At 38.0% G+C, this 20,686-nt stretch overlaps 1 protein-coding gene across 1 annotated transcript in view; it reads right to left on the bottom strand.

Annotated features, from left to right (window-relative positions):
- LOC139473479 (oxysterol-binding protein-related protein 1-like) overlaps positions 1–20,686 on the bottom strand; it is a 119,531-nt gene that overhangs the window by 47,950 nt on the left and 50,895 nt on the right. Inside the window, exons 15-16 of the mRNA XM_071256080.1 lie at positions 14,685–14,871; positions 14,218–14,329 (exon numbers count right to left, since the gene is read on the bottom strand). Coding sequence (XP_071112181.1) covers positions 14,218–14,329; positions 14,685–14,871 — 299 coding nt within the window. The remainder of the gene's footprint in view (positions 1–14,217; positions 14,330–14,684; positions 14,872–20,686) is intronic.

Genomic DNA, 20,686 nt, shown 5'->3' with positions numbered 1-20,686 from the left:
TATATTTGTTTCATGAAGGAACAGATATTGTTACTTCCAGCAAGAGTCTGCATCAAATATTGTTTAGTTTACTAGCCTGAACTTATGATTAAGTGCCTCACTCTGGCAGTGTGGGTTCGAATCCCGGACGGGACTCAACCCCCAAAAGTACTAGAATCTGTACTTTTGGGCCTACTAAGAAAGTGTAATCCCAAGTATAACATTTGTTTATACAGAATCATTAACATCATCCAATTAGACCAGATAAAATTTAACTAAACTATGTGGACGATACCTGCATTTAGGACAATACAATCATACTGTTTAATTAATGCATAGAATTAATGCAATGTTGACATGTGTATCATTAGAAAGGTGGAATTATGCAGTACATTATTCATACCACAAATCAATAATCCAATCACTGTGACACTAATTTCTGGCTATTCATTTGGTGGTTCAAATATTGAAACTCATTCATTTTTCAATGTACCGTACATCTTAACATTTCACAAAGTCAAACATACATTTTGAAACCCCAAATGAACTGCGTGGTCCTGAATATGCACTGAGGAACATTCAAAGGCAATACACGTAGATCTATTTAGTACTCTGAATAAGCAATCTGATTAAAAATGCATTAGCCTACCTAACCGAGCACCCGTCACAAGAAGTGAAATTCGGTCGTAACGCAGCATCATCACCGTCATCCTGTGAACGGTCATTAAGTAATTAACTTGTAATACACATACCTGTAGTAAATGGGCTGGGCCTCAGCCCCGTTCTGGTCTGAATCCGAGGGATCCATCACTTAACACCAGTATCCAAATCACGAGGTGACCATGCCACACAACTTTCCTTCAACGAAGTCGATGTGCTGGCACTGTGAGTCGCAACCGGGCTATCGAACTGAGCTAACTGTAAACTCAGCCTTCAGCGAATCTTGTCAGTTGGCGATTTCCAAACACGACCTATTTCCCATGGTACACATCATATAAATACTTTCACAGTGCCATGGTATGTTTTCTTGTCAACACTTCTGATAACACCAACCACCTGTCTTGACTCAAATGTCACTATGCACCATCACCGGCGCTACGCATGGTTTCATGCAAATTCTGGAATGGGGCAGATGTGGAATGCGGAAACGAACCTATTATCTTTCCATAGTTAATAGATGGTAATCGAATAGCTATGTACGCTGTTTTGGATTAGAAAAAAAATATGTTATGTCAAAAATGTTTAATCCTTTCAATAATTACTTAAAATAAATGATATAAGAGGGGATCAGGGGAGTGTCTCCAAAAAATAGGACAGTCTCTAGGGGATAGTTATAAAAAAAATATTACACCTATTTGGGGAGGGTCATGCCTTAATGGACATTTTATGATAAAATTGAAAGTGCTTTTGCATTTTGTATTTCAGGGAAGGTTGTGAAAAAATGTACAAGGAATGGGGAGGGTCATCCAAAAATATGACAAGCATTAGGGGAGGGTCATTATATTTAGTACATTAGTTTCGCTTTTGATGCTTATCAGAGCGGGGTGCTTATTACGTCAAATATGGTATTTTAATTTGAAAGGACAGCTTTACTAAACTAAAACCATAATGCCCCAAAAATGTATTATATGCTATTAAAAAACACTATTGCTGCATGTCAAGTTTCATAGCAATAGAGGCAGAAATGGTTGAGTGAGGGGCAAAATTGACATTTTCATTGTTCAAATTCGGATTGGAATTTTGTGAGCACATTTTAAGAGACACCATATCCGGGATTACTCCTACAAAACTCAATAGGCCTCGACTTTTAGTCAGGTAAGTGCGCGAAATACGCATATGTTGCAAAGCGCACGTTAAATTCCTAATTTAAGTCAGGTGAGCAAAGAATTAGTGGAAATCTCGTTTCTATGTCAACAAAGCCTCCCCATGAATTAAATGATACACTTGACACCCTCTTGTATCAAAATAATGTTGACTCATTCTTAAACTCTTTCACCAAGACAGCAAATATGATAAACAGTCCAAGAAAACATTCCTGACAGTCTAGGTTCACAACCCTGATCTTTCAACTGTCAACGAAATTCATCCTATGAAAGATCACAAACCCTAGCTGGAGCTGGCTAACTTGCTTTTGTATGCGTTTCTAGATTATTATTTTTTTCATAAAATACATATATTCCACAGTCATGGTGCAGGACTAACAGTGGGGAGATGCTTGAGATTGGGAGACAGGCAGCAGAAGCAAGCTCCCACTGTGTATAAACAAAGAGGTTATTCCAGCCACCATAGTCCCCTCGCCCTTATCAGTAGATTCCAAATCTCATGTCCGCCTGTCACTTACATTTTGATAAACTATTAGCAACAACTTGAAGCAAATTCCACCGTTCTCGAAGTTGAGTGCACACATGTACAGGACTGCGTGTAAGGAAAATCAATGTAAATATAGTCTACGAAGCACTGTGATGGGTGGTCATGTGATGAGTGGTCATGTGATGGGTGGTCATGTGATGCCATGAAAGGGTCGGGGAGTGAACTACTGAAGCACCAGATCAATATCTAATTTCTCAGGGCATGGTGAAAAATCTCACCCTTGGAACAAGGTAAAAAAAAACACTCTCTCAGGCATAGTGAAAAATCATTCCTTGGAACTGGGTAAAAAAACACTCCCTCGGGGCACGGTGAAAATTCACTCCCTTGAAACTAGGTAAAAAAACACTCTCTCAGGCATGGTGAAAAATCACTCCTTGGGAACTAAGTAAAAAAACACTCTCTCAGGCATGGTGAAAAATCACTCCTTGGGAACTAAGTAAAAAACCACTCTCTCAGGCATGGTGAAAAATCTCACCTTTGGAACTGGGTGAAAAAACCACTCTCTCAGGCATGGTGAAAAATCTCTCCCTTGAAACAAGGTAAAAAAAAACACTCTCTCAGGCATAGTGAAAAATCATTCCCTTGGAACTGGGTAAAAAAACACTCCCTCGGGGCATGGTGAAAAATCACTCCCTTGGGAACTAAGTAAAAAAACACTCTCTCAGGCATGGTGAAAAATCACTCCTTGGGAACTGGGTGAAAAAACCACTCTCTCAGGCATGGTGAAAAATCTCTCCCTTGAAACTAGGTAAAAAACCACTCTCTCTGGACATGGTGAAAAATCACTCACTTGGAACTAGGTAAAAAAACACTCTCTCAGGCATGGTGAAAAATCTCACCTTTGGAACTAGGTAAAAAAACACTCTCTCTGGACATGGTGAAAAATCACTCACTTGGAACTAGGTAAAAAAACACTCTCTCAGACATGGTGAAAAATCTCACCTTTGGAACTCGGTAAAAAAACACTCTCTCAGGAATGGAGAAAAAATCACTCACTTGGAACTGGGTGAAAAAAACACTCTCTCAGGCATGGTCAAAAATCACTCCTTGGAAGAGAGTGAAAACTCTCTTGGAGCATGGTGAAAAATCACTCCCTTGGAACTATGTAAAAAAAATCACTCAGTGAAAAATCACTCAGGACATTGTGAAAAAACATTCTCAGATATAGGTGAAAAAACACTCTCTTGGAAAAAGGTGAAAAAAAACTCTCACAGGACATGGTTTGAAAACAACACAAGGCACCATACTTTATTCTGTTTGTCAAGAATCACAACTGTTATTCATTAACATCAGCAACAGGATGAAGAGATCTGAATGAGGCGAGACCTTTAAGGAATTATACAATATGCACTGGTATTGCATTAGAATATATGTCAATGAGATAAAAAATGTTTTTTCATTTAAACAGAACAATTCAAGTAATATATAATTTGTCATATGTTCATGTCTCTGTAATTGATTTTATAATCTTTTCCACTGTAAAGTTTAAGGTCTCATTGACTTTTGAACTAGATTGCTCAATGAAATAAAGGTTTTTAATTATGTATTTAAATATTTTCTTTTGAAAATGCCATAGGACTAAGTATTACTTCTTGCCACATGTAAAATCAAGCGCCGTGATATAACTGGAATACTGTTAAAAGCGGCGTTAAACTCACTCACTCACTGTAACATCAAGCCAATTTCAATAAGTCTTCCATGTCAACAATGCAGCACGTACATAGGGGGTGAACATGACTTTGCATGGAGTCGAATAAACAAACACTGCTTTTTACAAAAATTACCCCACATTTTTTTTCGTTCTTTAGGGTTGTCTGATCTGTAAAGCAATTCTAAGAACATGTTATTGCCTTCACCTGAACGTTATCTCAGGCACCTGTCATAATATATTCCACATGACAGCATTTAGGATTTATCTTTCTTGCCAGAAGTCGGGTACAAGATCATTGCCACTTGAACTAGTTTTCCCTGAAAAGAAATCTCTTAAATTGTAAACTGTGAGCTCAGCTTGTGCTTTGCAGTGAGTGAGTGAGTGAGTGAGTGAGTGAGTTCAGCTTGTGCTTTGCTGTGAGTGAGTGAGCTCAGCTTGTGCTTTGTACTGCCTGGGAGGTGATGAGTGAGTGAGTGAGTTCAGCTTGTGCTTTGCTGTGAGTGAGTGAGTGAGCTCAGCTTGTGCTTTGTACTGCCTGGGAGGTGATGAGTGAGTGAGTGAGTGGAGTGAGCTCGGCTTGTGCTTTGCACTGCCTGGGAGGTGAGTGAGTGAGTGAGTGGCATGTCATGGGCGGAGAGGGGGGGGGGGGGGTGCGCACCCCCCCCCCCCCCCCTTTTATTTAAAAAAAATAATCTTTATTTCTTTATAAATTACCACCAAAGACAATAGATAGATCTTAATTGTGCACCCCACTTTTCAAAAAAGCTGTATCCGCCCATGCATGTGCATGTGCATGATCATCATCGTCTGATGACACCCAATCAAGTCACAAAGTCTGACCATCCAGTTGCCATTTTAATCAGTACTTATAATAATATTTAATGAGTGAGTATGGTTTTATGGCGTTTTCACAATAATACAGCAATATCACGTTGGGAAACACCAGAAATCTGCATCACCACTAGGCTACCCCACCATTCTATAACAATATTTAAGGACTTACTGGGAACCTATTCTGAACTGGTAACACCACAGGGTTCTGTGTTTATATATGTTTACTTTTTGGCTCCAATGCAGACCTCTGTGGCATGAATGGTCTAAAACCGTGGCATTATTGCAGGAAATGGCAAGAATGTTTCAAATAACTGATATTGATCTTAAATCATCCTTGCCAAAAAGATTTTATCAAAGAAAATGTAAAAAGGTTGCACAAAAACTGTTTTGAATGGATAAGGAGTTAAAATCTTCACTTTGTTAAGTCGGTGTAAACACATTATCTACATTTCTTATTCTGTTTCAGATAGTTTCATTGTGTTTTCCTAACAACAAAATATACAACTACTTGACCTTTCTAAGCACACACTATGTCTCAGCATTATTTGTAAAAATATAATCAGTTTGACGTGGCAAAAGAAATGCATAAACTTTGTCATCAACAGTAAACTGCCAATGTGCAGATATTTCCTCCACATTATTCCAATATCTGATTGATTGTGTAATCTCCAGGTGAGCGCCATAACTCTTACTGATTAACACAATCAGCTCCTAATGTGTTGACAGAACCCATGTAATAAGCCCGGTCTTGTGCCACTTATTGCATTGATTTTACAGATCATAAGTATTTGTGATAAATAGTCAGGATCCACAAGAACTGAGGTCACTCATGCCTTGTTGTGCTTGTGTAGGGCCAACCTTTCCTTGTAATTTGATTTTTACAATGGATATGCTTGTTTCAATTTCATAAAGAGTGTAGAAAAGTAAACAACCCCATGGGTAAGTATTTGTTGTTTATTTGTTTGTTTGTTGTTTAACATTGCACTCCGCAGTATTCCAGCTATATAACAGTGGTCTGTAAATAATCAAGTCTGCCTGCAACTACTAATCCACACAAATACCAATAATGTTGTGCTAGCCCACTGAGTAGTCTGTCTTACAGACCCTGATACATTTATATCAACTACAGCCCATGCAAGTCTATAATGTTTGGCAAGTCTAGATTATTGCAGTATCAGGAAAATGAAGAGAATCACTGGGCTCCCTTTTTATTAGATTTTTATTAAGATAACTGAACAACTGTTTTTTTCTGTATGATATGTTCATTTCAGAGACTATATGTTAGTCTAGCCCACTGAGATACCAGTTTAACATGGATATCGCACTCAGACACTGTGTATACTTACTCAGAGCCAACCAGTATCCACTTATTGCGAAGTGCCAGGCAGGGTAACAACAAGTACCATATTTTAAGTCTCTTGGTAGGACCTGGCCGATCGAACCCCCGACCTTCCTCTCTCCCAATGTTCTTTGTTTCATAATTCACATTTATACACAGTTCCTCATTTCGTGTCACATATCTACCAAACGTCCACTAGAGTGAGTGAGTGATTTGGGTTTAACACCACTTTGAACAGTATCAACAGTGTGTCAGGTGGATGTGGGAGGAAAGCCTGAAGTGATGCAGGTTTCAGACTGATGAATATGAAAGTAATAAACAATGCATGTGACCTTCCAATCTGAGTTATCATGTCAAGTTCACTGAAGGAAAAAAATGTCATTTTTCATTTAATAAAGTTCCCTAACAGTTTAATTGAGAGTTAGACCGTTCTCCTCACTGCATCAAGTCAAAGTTACACAAGGGGCCCATACAAATTGTATCATCAAAGGAAAAACACGTCTGATCGACAATTTTATGTATGATTAATACATAACGTTGCTTATTTATATCTAAATTATCGTGGAGCACTTGTAAACTGTACAATCTTAATTCATTTGCTGACTTGATCTATAAGTAGATCACACATCAAGCAGAAGAGTTGTGAGATATGTAATGCTATTCTTGAAACAAATTGTTACATTGTATTGGATATCATATCGTGGGTTTGCCAAATAATGACAGTGGTTTTAGATTTCTAAGCTAGGGTTGATCGCATTAATTTCATGATTTATTGTATGTTGTGAATGTGTGTTTTTTTATGACACCCTTATCGAAGGAGCCAGAACATTAAACATCAGTTTCATAAACCTAGTGCATGTATTGAGAGAAATCAGACTAGATCCACAACGTCATATGGCCCAATGTCATAGCTATACATAAAAATACATGACATTGCTAACTGCACATGAACTGGGTGTCATATTGCCCAATTATACATACACTGATACCAAGTAATTGGCAAAAAAGAAAATTTTCAATATGGCTGCCATGATGGGTAACCCTACCATATTTAAAATTTGATCTGAATTCTGTGAGCAAGTGTTCATTATAAACTTTGAACTTTAAGCTTAAGTCTCAGAGACTTCGAACATATAATATAGTACTTGAACTAAACTCAGATTATATTTGAGTTGATAAGGACAGATCCTGGATTTTTAAAAGGGAGGGGTCCAAAATATCAAAATCCTCTCTCAGTCAATTTTACTGCCTACAACGTAGTACATTTGGTTTTCAAAAAGGGTGGGTGGGGGTTTGGTACCCCCTCTGGATCCGCCTATACTTGAGCCACTGGTCAAGAATATGTTTTCCCTAGGTCAAGTAGGTTTATGAATCAACCAACTGACAAAGATATCGAATGAAAGTTCTGGCTTGAAGACACAGAAGTGCTTGACAATGATATCCTCTTCTGTCAATATACAGCTAACTTAAGCTGAAAGGGCTTGCATTCTGCCAAAGAACTGACATCACATACCCACGTCTGAAACAGCTTTTATTCACAGCAAACCTAACACAGCTTTTATGCAATTGATCCAGATGTCAAATACATTTGAGGTGTGACTCCACTGAGGTGATGTAACAGACTTCAGCTGAGCCCGTCCACAGTGGCAAGTTCTTGCTGTTTCTAGACAAGTTGATTTCCCATTGGTCTCCTACTGGGAGATTGAGACAGAAGCATTAGCCTTGGGGCAGAGTGAACTCTGTTATACAGCCTGCTTGTAGACCCTCTTCTTGGACATGCTGGAGGTGAGGTGAATTGGGGTTTAATGCTGCATTCAAGATAATTCCAATTATATGACGATGTGCATCCACATGTGCATGGCTGCTTGTACTAGTCTGGACTTATGCCGTCTTTATAGTGCTTGTCTAATGAGATACCATGGTATCAGACATTCTATTCTGATGTCAAGCTGACAAGTCATTGTTTTGTGACCATAATGCCAACTGCCAGACAGGGAAAAAACAAGTACCATATTTTAATGTCTATTGGTATGTGGCCAGAGAATGGACCCCCGGACCTTCTCCTCTCCAGGCAGATGCTCTATCCACTACACCACGGAGATGGTCTGGACATATTGGAAGCTCCTGCACGTCTGATGAGAAAGATGCAGAATGTTGTTGAAATTAACCATTTATCAGATGTGACGTTAAATCCAACAGGGCTGTTGTTGAAATCAAGTAATGATACAGAAATACAAAGTGTCTTCCAATGCTGTATCAATGTTATCCGCCTCCGTGGTCAAGTGGTAGAGTGTCCGCCCAGCAGGGTTTGATCCCCAGCAACGTCATACGTTAAATCAGATGTTAAAATGATGGTACTTGTTTTTACCCTGCCTGACTGGTTGGCTCGGAGCCAGTAAAGTGTGTCTGAGTGGGGAATTCTTGTTAAACTGTGGCATGGTATCTTAGTGGGCTAGCACTATAAAATCGGCATCAGTCCAAACTAGTACAAGCAGCCACACACACACACACACACACACACATGCATGCATGTCGCTACATGATAAGGATGTAACATTAAACCCCATTTCAACTCACCTCTATCAATGTAGGCAGTGAGTTAGTGAATGTAGTGTTATGTCCACTAAATAAATAAATAAATAAGTCTTGTCCAAGCAAGTCATGGTGGTTGACAGATCAGAGCCTGATGTTGGGTTAAAATGACATGCAGTCAGCCAGTTCAGACATTGTAGCCGTCCAATCCTCATTTTAATCTGCGCTTGGGTACTGGCAACTAGGGCTGGGACTGGTAGTCCGGTGCTTGGGCCGGGTGGGTCCTGAATACGATGCGGGTACTCACAGGACCGCACAGACCCGTTGTTAGGTATATCGTTCGTAGCATTGTCCTGTTTTCGTTCATTGTTTATCTTCAGTTATAGGCACTATTCCAAGTTAATTTGTGAATAACATTTGTGTTTACTTGAGTAATAACTTAATTATGTTTATTTGCCGTAAATTACCTTAAGTTTGTATTTCGATGACGGACTGTGCAGACGACATGCCAGGTTACTGGGCTGCGCTATTTTGTGATCATGATGTCATTGATATTTGTGTTCCCACGGTTACATTACAATTATTGCATAAAGTGCCGTATTTTAAGTTCCTTTACTTCAGTCAGTTTCTTAATTTATTATATTAGTTATATGCTTTGTGTTATAATATAATATCAAAGTAAATATTTGTTCAATGACCAGCTGTGACGTCACGCTTTGTTTACTGTTAGGGACAATCAGCTGGTTGTGATGTCATTGTTGCTTTTACGGTTAGATCAGTTTGATTGAGATGAGCGATGAAAGCAGGCAGTTGCTTGATATTGTGAGTATGTCTTAACACGCTGCCACAAATTTATCTTTGGCGCTGTTTTAGATACTACATTGTATATCTATTAAGTAATATAGTATATATCTTTATTAATATATATATACTTGCTAACTTGAGCGTTTGATAATGTAACATGTAAATAAATTAATAGCATTTTTGTTGAGCAAAGATATCTGTGATTATTTGGACTATGCAAACTGTGACATCATGATCCTCCAGATCCGTCACACCGTGGTTAGTCATGTGACAATAACGTTAACACTTCATAGTTAAAATACAAGTGGCTAATTTTCCCATTTCTTTCTGACCATGCACACATTCCTTGTGACGTTTATATGTTTGAATAAAGACTAGCTTCTGTCAACTTCATTGGTCTTGTGGACCAGTAAATTTGTCCGACCCCTCAGATGAAAAGTTTGTTTGTAATCCTTTCATGTGGCGATGAACTGCCAAGTCTTAATTCTGTTGTTTCATGGGTAAAGATGAAGATGTTAACAATGAAAGACTTTTTATGACCAAATTACTTGTTTTCAAAAGTCACTCATTTGAAGTCTGATTATTTTAGCAGATCAAAATCTTGAAAGCCCTAGAAGAGAGGGGGTTGGGGATGGTGGTGGGGGGTGAAGGTCTGTGATCTTATAGGAAAAAATACAAAATTCTTTCAAATAAAAATTTTGCTTCAGACTGTTGTAAAACAGATTGTTGTAATTTTCTTTCTCTAAAAAGAATTCAGGCTCATAGTCTTACATAAAAGACATATCTAGTTTTGTAGCGGTAGCTGAAAACAAATTTAATCTCAATACAAATTCCCATGCCTCCCCCAGAATATTACATGGTTGGTCCCTAATGACTAGTTGACCAGTTTAAGTAAAGGGCTTCTTGACAGACAGTGTAAAATTCAGAAATTTGTTTTTCTCCACTTCCTCAGGTTTTGTAAAGAAATGACTGAAAAGATACACCTGTTTGAATTCCTTTGGCGTTTATTTCACAAGCAATGTCTTACATTTTGGCAATACATGTGGCACATGGATGTTCATCTCAGTGTCAAGTTAAACTGTCAGTTATTTGAAACGTTTGGATCAAATACTGGATAAAAAGAAATATTTCATAATCGAAAGTGTGGAATTCTCTCTTTATCTCATAATAATGTAACATGAATAAAACCGCTAAATGTGTTTTTTCCAACTTGGTAAATAGTTCGAATTTGGCAGTTACTGAACACTGTCTGAAATACCGGGGTATATTTGATGATATAATACATTACAAATTATGCAAAATTCATAAAAAACAATAAATAAACAAAACAAAGCTTATAACAATGATAATATTTTTGTTGAGAAGGCTCTAACACAAAATAACAAAGAATAACGATATAATAAAACAATATAAACATTTGAAAAATATTACTGGTATGATTATTGAGTTTAATGTTATGACCAACGAAGCAAAAGCATTAGGCAAATCTTTTGTATTGGTATTGTCATAAGCCATAATCACCAAGGCATTGATATTCAGAAAGAATGTGGGTGAGCAGAATAATAGCAACAAATAGCAATAGTTCAAGCATCCCCTCCCAACTTGAACAGGCAAATACGATCAATACTTGGTAACACTAGCTGTGAAGATGAGGGTTAATGTTAACACTGCAACAGCCAGACCATTGATAATAATTAGATTGAGTGAGTGACGTTTTACGCTGCTTTTAGCAATATTCCAGCAATGTCATAGCACGGGACACCAGAAATGGGCTTCACACATTGTACCCATGTCGGGAAAATAATAATTAGATATGTGACTATATGGTGTTTGTCAGTCATAATATTACACCTTTACCATAGCTGTCTATAGATAAGACTGTATGAGGACTCGTTTGCAAAGGGATCTTCATCCAACAACTGTTGTAAGATGACAGACTAACACTAGTCATACTGAGGGATTATTTTGTGGGATTGAGGCAAGAAAAACCACAAACCAGTGGTCAATGGCATGAACACAATCATACATGCACATAGGGACACAGTGATCCTCAAAAGTCAGTATGATCACAACAAAAATGTTTCGCAGAAGTGCCCAAATTTGAAATCTGATTTCCAAATTCCTGCATATATATTTATTCAGACAAACTTCATCTCCCCCCCTGAGGCCTGTGTACCGTTGAGATCTACTAGCATGACAAACAGACCTTTCGCCACCATGCTACCTAGTCACGCTCCACTCTATCGCCAATGAACAGTGACAAGTGCATGGGTATATATGTTACAATTCAAAATTGCAAATGTCAAAACCATATCAGCTTGTTGATCTCTGTGCAAGGTTTCATCAAGACATCTTGTTCTTCACAAATCCTTGATACTGTCACCATGATTGGATCTTGTTTCATAGTAAGCACAAGACGTATCATTGTGAGCACAAGAGGTTTCTTTGTAAGCATACAAGGTTTCACTGTAAGCACAAGACGTTTAATTGAAAGCACAAGAGGTTTCATTGTAAGAACATGAGCTTTCATTGTAAGCACAAGAGCTTTCATTGTAAGCACAAGACGTTTCATTGTGAGCACAATACGTTTCATTGTAAGCACAAGAGGTTTCATTGTAAGCACATGAGCTTTCATTGTAAGCACAAGACGTTTCATTGTAAGCACAAGACGTTTCATTGTGAGCACAATACGTTTCATTGTAAGCACAAGAGGTTTCATTGTAAGCACATGAGCTTTCATTGTAAGCACAAGACATTTCATTGTGAGCACAAGACGTTTCTTTGTAGGAACAAGATGTTTCATTGTAAGCACAGGAGGTTTCATTGTAACAAGAGCTTTCATTGTAAGCACAAGACGTTTCATTGTAAGCACAAGAAGTTTCATTGTAGGAACAAGATGTTTCATTGTAAGCACAGGAGGTTTCATTGTAACAAGAGCTTTCATTGTAAGCACAAGAAGTTTCATTGTAAGCACAAGAAGTTTCATTGTAGGTACAAGAAGTTTCATTGTAGGAACAAGATGTTTCATTGTAAGCACAAGAAGTTTCATTGTAGGAACAAGATGTTTCATTGTAAGCACAGGAGGTTTCATTGTAAGCACAGGAGGTTTCATTGTAAGCACAAGAGCTTTCATTGTAAGCACAAGAAGTTTCATTGTAAGCACAAGAGGTTTCATTGTAAGCACAAGAGGTTTCATTGTAAGCACAAGAAGTTTCATTGTAAGCACAAGAGCTTTCATTGTAAGCACAAGAAGTTTCATTGTAAGCACAAGAAGTTTCATTGTAAGCACAGGAGGTTTCATTGTAAGCACAAGAAGTAACAAAAACCTAAATGATAATTGCCCTGAAGCAATTTCAACACCACTTGGTAAACAATACAAGTCTCAAGAAGTCTATAGGGTTATAGTCCTGACTTAAGCCGGACAGCGATTTTATATCCCAAGACAAGTGATGACAAAGAGAGCTATGCTGGCATTATTAACATTAAATATAAAACGTTTGAAACATGCACTGAGAAATCTACACCTTTTTAACAGCATGATGTGGATAATATGTGTAATCAGGGGTGAAACATTAGGGTTTTAATATTCTTAAACTGTCTAATATCAAAATAAATTCCCAGGTGCAGGTACTGGCAAAGAAAACACTCTGTGGTAATTACCAGTGCAAATCTGATCTTGTATCCATGATCACAGCATTTATCATATATATATGGTGAGATGAGGTTGAATGTTGCACTTAAGGTTATTGCACTTACATTGTGACGTGCATGCATGCAAAATGTACTTAAGTCTGGACTGATACTGATTTTACAGCACTAGCCCACTCATATACATCAGTTTAACATGGTATAAAATTACATTGCTTTCGAGCAGACCAGTCCTTGTTTTCTACCCTTATTGCCAAGCACCAGTTGGGTAACAAGTGCCATCTTGTTAAGATCTAAGGTCACCTCAATAAGAGGTCGTGTCAGATGAACTTTCCTATCAGCCAAGAAGGGTGAAGGCTTCCAATTCTCAGTACAAGTGATCAAAGCATTTAAACCTTCAAATCTCACTTCTGTATCTTGAGAAACGAAAAAAAACTGTTTGACGGATGACAACATAGACAAGCAATTTTGTATGGATGACATAACAGTCTGGGTCCACAAAGGATCTTTACTGAAGAATGTTGAAATGCGAAGAATGTCTACTTGAAAAATGAACTAAGATGACCTTATGTCGAAAGTATAGCAGCATCAGTATATTGTTGTAGAGATTTCATACATCCTGTTGTTTCTGAGCTCCATAGCATCAACACCCAGAAAAGAATATCATCGAAGAAATATTAGTGTTCTGTTGTTCAAATTTTTTTCTCCAACAGGGCAAACAAAAATGAAGCCAGAGAGTTTTAGAAAGTTGATAGCTAATTGGCTCAAGATATCATGCAACCTTCATTTCGATTGGGCGGTCAAAGTTCACACAAAATATTTTGTTATCACTGACTAGGTAGTTTAAACTGGTTCAGTATTTCATGTGCTGGATATGCATACACCACAACATTCTGAGAATTGTTCATGTGCAGACTGCTTGATCTTGGTACAGTCCTCTTGTCTTGCCAATAACTGTAATCCTGACAGTAGAATCTTCATGGCTACAAGACAGGGAGAGAGACAGACACTGAAATAACCTCAGCCGTCTGCTTATCGAGAATATCAATGTTTCAAATACCTTGCCCACGGTTTGATTGCTGTACTTGTTTTCCCGTTTGTAGAACTCACATCAAAGTCCTGAGATAAGGCATCTGTGAAAGACTCGGCAAAAGACTCGTATCTTGGGGACCCTGGAAAAGAAAGGGCAACAGATTGTTTCTTTTAGTATTTATTACTTTTATTGATTTATCCTTTAGTATTATGACTAATTACAAAGGGATGAATATTTTAAATGCATAAATGTCAAAACATAACATAAAACAAAGAAACATTGATTCCACTATACTTCTGGGAGTTTGCATGTAGTCAAAGGGAGATAATTATGAAAATGAACAAAAATTATCTCCCCTTAATCAATGCACTAATAGGTCAAGAATGAGCAATAATACAATAGTTTATTTGATTCTTTCTAAAAGGATTTTTAGCCTGGACGCGCACAACATATGATTAATAGAAATGATGTTTTTTGTTATTATTTGAACTTACCAAAGACTTCATCCCCATCATCACTACAATCATAGAACTCGTCATCGTCAGTGTCGTAATACCGTATTGATGACTTGTGACTACTTATAGATTTCTCCAACTCATGATGTTCTGTGGCAAGAGCATGCAGTGCTTCTTGTAAAACCCGACTTTTCTCCATTTCTTCTTTTAGTTGTAACTGCCTGATCTGTAATAGAGATTGAGTGACATTGCAGTTAAATATTATTAATTCCTTCAGCTACAGGGTGAGAGAGATAACAGGCTAACAAATTGTTTGATTTGCATTCTAGAATTTGGGGAGTAAATAAGAAAACATACAACTTGATTGATACAACTTCTGGTTCATATAGGGGTAAGGCTATTTTTCAGGGCATTATCATTTACAGAAGCCCGAGGTCTTCCATTAACTGCCTGACAAACCATCCCTGTCCCTGGTATAAAATTGTGTGTCATGGAAAATATGTCTATTTGACATACTAAACTAATATTCAACTCCATGGGGATTCCAGGTTAGCATAGGTCCCTGGGATGGTCGGTGTGCGGGGGAATGAGGAGCTGCTTGTACTATTTCAGTATGATGCCGATTTTATAGTTTTAGCCCACTTGGATACCATGCCGCAGTTTAACATGAATACCCCTCTCAGACACAGTATACTGACTCCAAGTTGACCTGTCCTTGTTTTAGCCCCTTAATACCGATGCCAGGCAGGGTAACAACAAGTACCATATTTTACATCTTTTGGCATTACGAGTCTGGGGATCGAACCCTGGACTTTCCACTCGCCAGGCGGACGCTCTACCACGAGACCACTGAGGTGGCCCTCTTTTCTTGTATATTCATAAAACCAACCATTCATGCTTTAATTAGATTTTTGGAGTTTTTGATTGACAAGAAGACAGCTAGCAACCTACAACTAATAACAAACATATCGTTTTCTATAAATCTTTCCCTGTTCCCTCAACATGCTGATATAACATGACTTTTTTAAACACTGGCCTTGTGTAAAATGAAATCATTTTGTCAGGTAAACAAAAGGCAATAAAACTAATGTCGCTGGCATAACAAGAATAGACATAAACATGGTCAACGTACTGGTTTGCTTGGGTTACACTTTCAAGGCCTGTAATATATGCGAGTATAAAGGTACAGAGACGTACAAAAACAATGTTCCATCGTATGAAGCACCATACTTCGTTTAAAGGACATTATCAGTGTTTCCTAAATTCAGATTGACAACCCACTCACACAATTGGAATGAATCCATGCTGCATCACTCAATATCTTGGCACACACCAAAGAATTCATGTTTTTTTTCGTCATGGTATATGGAGAGAAACATACTGTGGTTTCAAGAAGAGCTCAGGTTTGATTTCAAGTTCGTTATTCGTTGAATTGATTACAATTCACAAGCTTAAATTCATATTTATTACAGAAATACATGACATCACACATGGCGATCTTCATTAATGTACGTTGATGTCCAACGTCTTTATGACACAATTGTTTACTGGCCCTCATAAGGTCTCTTTTCTCCTGGTGTGTCACACAAGTTTATCTACATTCTACTATGTCAACAGAAAACACAAACACTTGATTCTTGGGAAGAATTTTGCGACATTTCTACGAGAAGCTTACTTCAACATTATTTCAACATCATTTCTGAAATACTTCCTAGCTGTGTTTGTAAACAAACTTTTATTGTTGGTGATATATTAGACTCAATGAGGACGTTTTTTTCAGAGGACTTAGGAAGCATTTGTTTTTTCTAAGTTTGGTTACAATTTTAGACATGCTGTTTGTATACTTATTGACCCAATGATTGAAAAAAAGCCTTTTTCATACATTTAATCGATACATGGGTAAAAAATATAATCTAATATCATTAAGAAAAAAAAGAATAGTTGACAGGAACATTAAGATATGTGATAAATTTGGCACAACTTATCTATCGCTTACCCTGACAAAACTTGTTAAGTTTAGTAGGCCAGTGAAGGACCTTATCACAAACTTCTCATTAAACGGAGACACTTCATATCTTGAAGTTCCTCATGTCGTCGGGCATCCTGGGTAAGATACACTTCTTTCCTAATTGCACCCCGAGTGTCGCTGATAACTCCTAGTTGTGCCACATTCAGGGTGCACAGAGGTATAAATGTAGTGTAACAATGTCCTTCACATGTCAGTTGACATCTTGTTTCATAAAGGCTAAAGTTCAAAAGTCCTCAAGTTCTACTTCATTGTAGTGGGATGCTTGAAGCACATGACTAAACACTCTTCTCTTTCCCTTGAAATATTCAGCATATACTAATCTTAAATACCAGAATTGGATATTATATGCTTTCTAATAAGTCTGGGACAAGTCAAAATTTACTACCCAGGTACCCAACCCCCTATTACCTGACCCTACCTGGGTACCCATTCTATGTCTCAAGAGATGGGTACAAAATGTCCAATTGGGAATAGTTTGACCAGACCCTGGCAAAATGCACTTAGATATACATAAAGAAAAATCTGGTCAGGCATACAATGAAGTTAAGAAACTTTATCTTTAATCAAACATATTAACTCAGAAGGAATGTGTGCATAGTCTCAAAGAAATGCAAACATTAGTGACTTGTAGTAAAGCCATGGAGTTCCAGATAATTTTTGTCATTAAACAGTATTTCACGTGTCTAACCATGGGTCTGGGTAGTCCTGTGGGTACCCGGGTCCTAAGCAGTACCCATCCGGCCTGAGTACCTGAGTTACCCGTCCCTGCCCTACTTTCTAACCAAAATATTTTTACAGTTTACTTAAATTCCAATTCTTCACAATATGATTTGTTTATATACTGTTGTTGTTGTTAATGCCACAGTCAATATTCCAGGTATGACTATGGCCTGTGAATAATCAAATCTGGACCTGGCAAACCAGTGATTGATATAATGAGCAACAGTCCACATTGCTGGGGTAAGGTGATATGCAATCAAACAAGTCATAGAGCCTGACCACCCAGCCATTAAATCATCTTGTATGATAAGTAAGGTTGATGGGGCCCAATTCGAACTCCGAATCACCACAAGGGTACACAATGCTTAACTTGTTCTTCATAACAGTCTAAGGCAAAGGCTAACTGACATGTGACTTTTTTTTTGACCAAACACACATTTATCAGCACCAAGCTACCCTGTCTGCATGTGGTGCATGCCAAACCAATTTGTTTTCTTATATTAGGCCATACTCTTAGTTAACTTGCTTTACAGTCTGCCAAAATATTTTTTTTTCAGAAATTGCTAATTTTTTTTTATCCAAACAATAAGCTGATAGCATACTGCACCCCAAAACTATTTTCTAAACAAGGACCAACTGAAGTTAACATATATTAAAGATGGGAGTCAAAATAAAGTTTGTTGTTGATCCTGAAATTGCTAGGATGCATTGATGCACAAGTGTTCCTGCCTCGTTCGTCAGGATTGCATTGTATAAACCCACAGCTGTGTTGCAGGCTCTCCTCCCACATTAAACTATTTCTACTTTTTAGACTAGCCGACCTATAGTTACGGAAGCCTTTTAGGGCCATTTGTTTTTTTTCTTGAAATTTCAAGATACCAAGTTAAAATTTCAAGATGCTGTGTTGAAATTTTAAGACACTAAGTTAAAATTTCAAGATACATACTAAGTTGAAATTTCAAGAAAATGATCAGGAAATTTCAAGATAATAAGTTGAAATTTTAAGATTTTAGCTTGAAATTTCAACGTATGTATCTTGAAATTCCAAAGTAGTATCCTGAATTTTCAGCATCAGCAGCAGTGTAGACGAATGTCATTGGACGACTGCTGCATCTCTGCCAATTATATCGCTTCCTGTTGAATATTGGCACATGTTTGTGCATCACTGAAAAAGGTCCCTAGTCGAGGCGTTATGTGAATTTCTTATTTCTTGTATGGCTTGGCACAATGGTGACAAAGTACTATAGCATAACCGTCACAAAACAGAACAGTGTCTACTCAAGCAAATACCTGAAAGGAACCTTACTGACACAGTTGGGAATTTATTATCAAATGCCATGGCCCACGAACTTAGAGGCGATGTAGGAAATATTGTTTAACAACATCCCTATAAATATTGGTGGACTTCAATCTGATGTATGTTACTGTAACTGTACAGCAAGATAATGCAGCATCTTCTGACACTGACAATACGAGTCGTAGATATAATGTGTTTAGAATTTAAAATTTTTTGAAAGGAGAAAGCTTTAATACGTCGTGTTTGTTTGTTTGTTGTTTAACACCGCACTGAGCAATATCCCCGCTATATGAAGGTGGTCTGTAAATAATCAAGTCTGGACCCGACAATCCAGTGATTGACATCATGAGCATTGATCCATGCAATTGGGATACGATGACATGCATCAACCAAGTCAGCGAGTCTGACCACCCGTTAGTCACCTCTTTCGACAAGCACAGACACCTTTTACGGCAAGCATGGGTTGCTAAAGACCTATTCTACACCGGATCTTCACGTGTTTTAAACATAGTGATTATGTGCCCATGTCCTGTTAAACTGATGAGCCACCTATCAAAAATCTATCCAGAGGATCCTAAAATGCCCCTCCAAAACAGTTTGATATATTGCATACCCATGAAGATCCGGGTTAGAATAGGTCTCCAGGAACCCATTCTTGCCTTAAAAGGCGACTGTGCTTGTCGTAAGAGGCGACTAATGAGTTCGGGTGGTCAGGCTTGGTGATTTTGTTGATGCATGTCATCTTATTAAAGTTCATTATGTCAATTACTGGATTGTCTGGTAACGACTCGAATATTTACAGACTGCCGTCATGTAGCGGGAATTTTCTGAATGCAGTGTTTATGCTTAGCTTCATCTGACGTCGCTATAAGAAACTGGAAAGACATGGGCATATTCTGCAGGTGGGGCTCCACCTTATTAACATTTATGGATCTGTGATTGGCAGGCCGTGTCGCAAGGTATTCGAAAGGCCGGGAATGATTTACAGCGAGAAGCAGCTGGTGGCGAGGGACACAGTCAGCCTTGCCCTATATTGATGAACAGAGGGAGATTTCACCTACATCAGCATCATTTCCCATGTACAGTCTTCATCACGGAGAATAGGAGACTGACCGTGTCACAGACTGGAGTGGGATACAGGATTTGAAAAACAACAACCTAAATTGTTCCAGAAAGTACTGAATTTCATATTTTTTGCCAAGCATGCTGAACATCCTGAAAAAAGATTGATGTAAAAAAAATATACATTCTTAGAAAAATCCCAGAATAATAAAATATATACCGGTACACCAAGGTCAGCCTGGTACGACACCTGTATATACTTCAGCCTATTCCTGACAAGCGAGTTGTTGACATTTTGAGCAACGTCCCATGCTGGACAAGCGTAACTTTCAAAGGACATATTCCAACCTAGTTCCAGTTTCATCTAAGTTCAAAGACATCGATATATCTAATGGTGTAAGTCAGAGGCGACACCAGGATTTTGAAAAAGGGGGTGCACACAATACCCAAGTTACAAAGTGACCTGGCCGAGGGGGCAGTTAGACCAGGCTATTCATGTTCGGCTTCGAGATTAACAAAGATCGATTATGTATCTCTTTTCTAGTTTACAACAGTAAATTTATAGGTTTTTTATTAAAAGGTGAAGATAACAAATAAAATAACTGACTACATGGCTATCGGCGGGAGAATTGTTTTTAGAAATCTGGTTTTTTTTTTCACATTTTCTAAAAAATTAGAGTCGGCGGGTCCGTAACCCGAAAAATATAAAACACCTGGCCTTAACTTGGACGGTGTATGAAACAAGAGGATACACACAGCCTCTCTGGTTCTGCCAGCGTAAGAGCAGGAATGAATGTTGTTCACACTACTGTCAGCATTAATTCAGCTATATCATATGGCAGCCTGATATTAATTCAATCTGGGCCAGAGACCACAGTTCAAAGCATAAGAACCATCGACTCATTTGGGTCACACTGACACATGATATGCACA

The sequence above is a fragment of the Haliotis cracherodii genome, unplaced genomic scaffold (genome assembly GCF_022045235.1).
Source record: "Haliotis cracherodii isolate W230 unplaced genomic scaffold, xgHalCrac1.p SCAF_1, whole genome shotgun sequence".
In the NCBI taxonomy this organism is placed as follows: domain Eukaryota; kingdom Metazoa; phylum Mollusca; class Gastropoda; order Lepetellida; family Haliotidae; genus Haliotis; species Haliotis cracherodii.
This window is presented reverse-complemented; position numbering and strand designations above follow the sequence as displayed.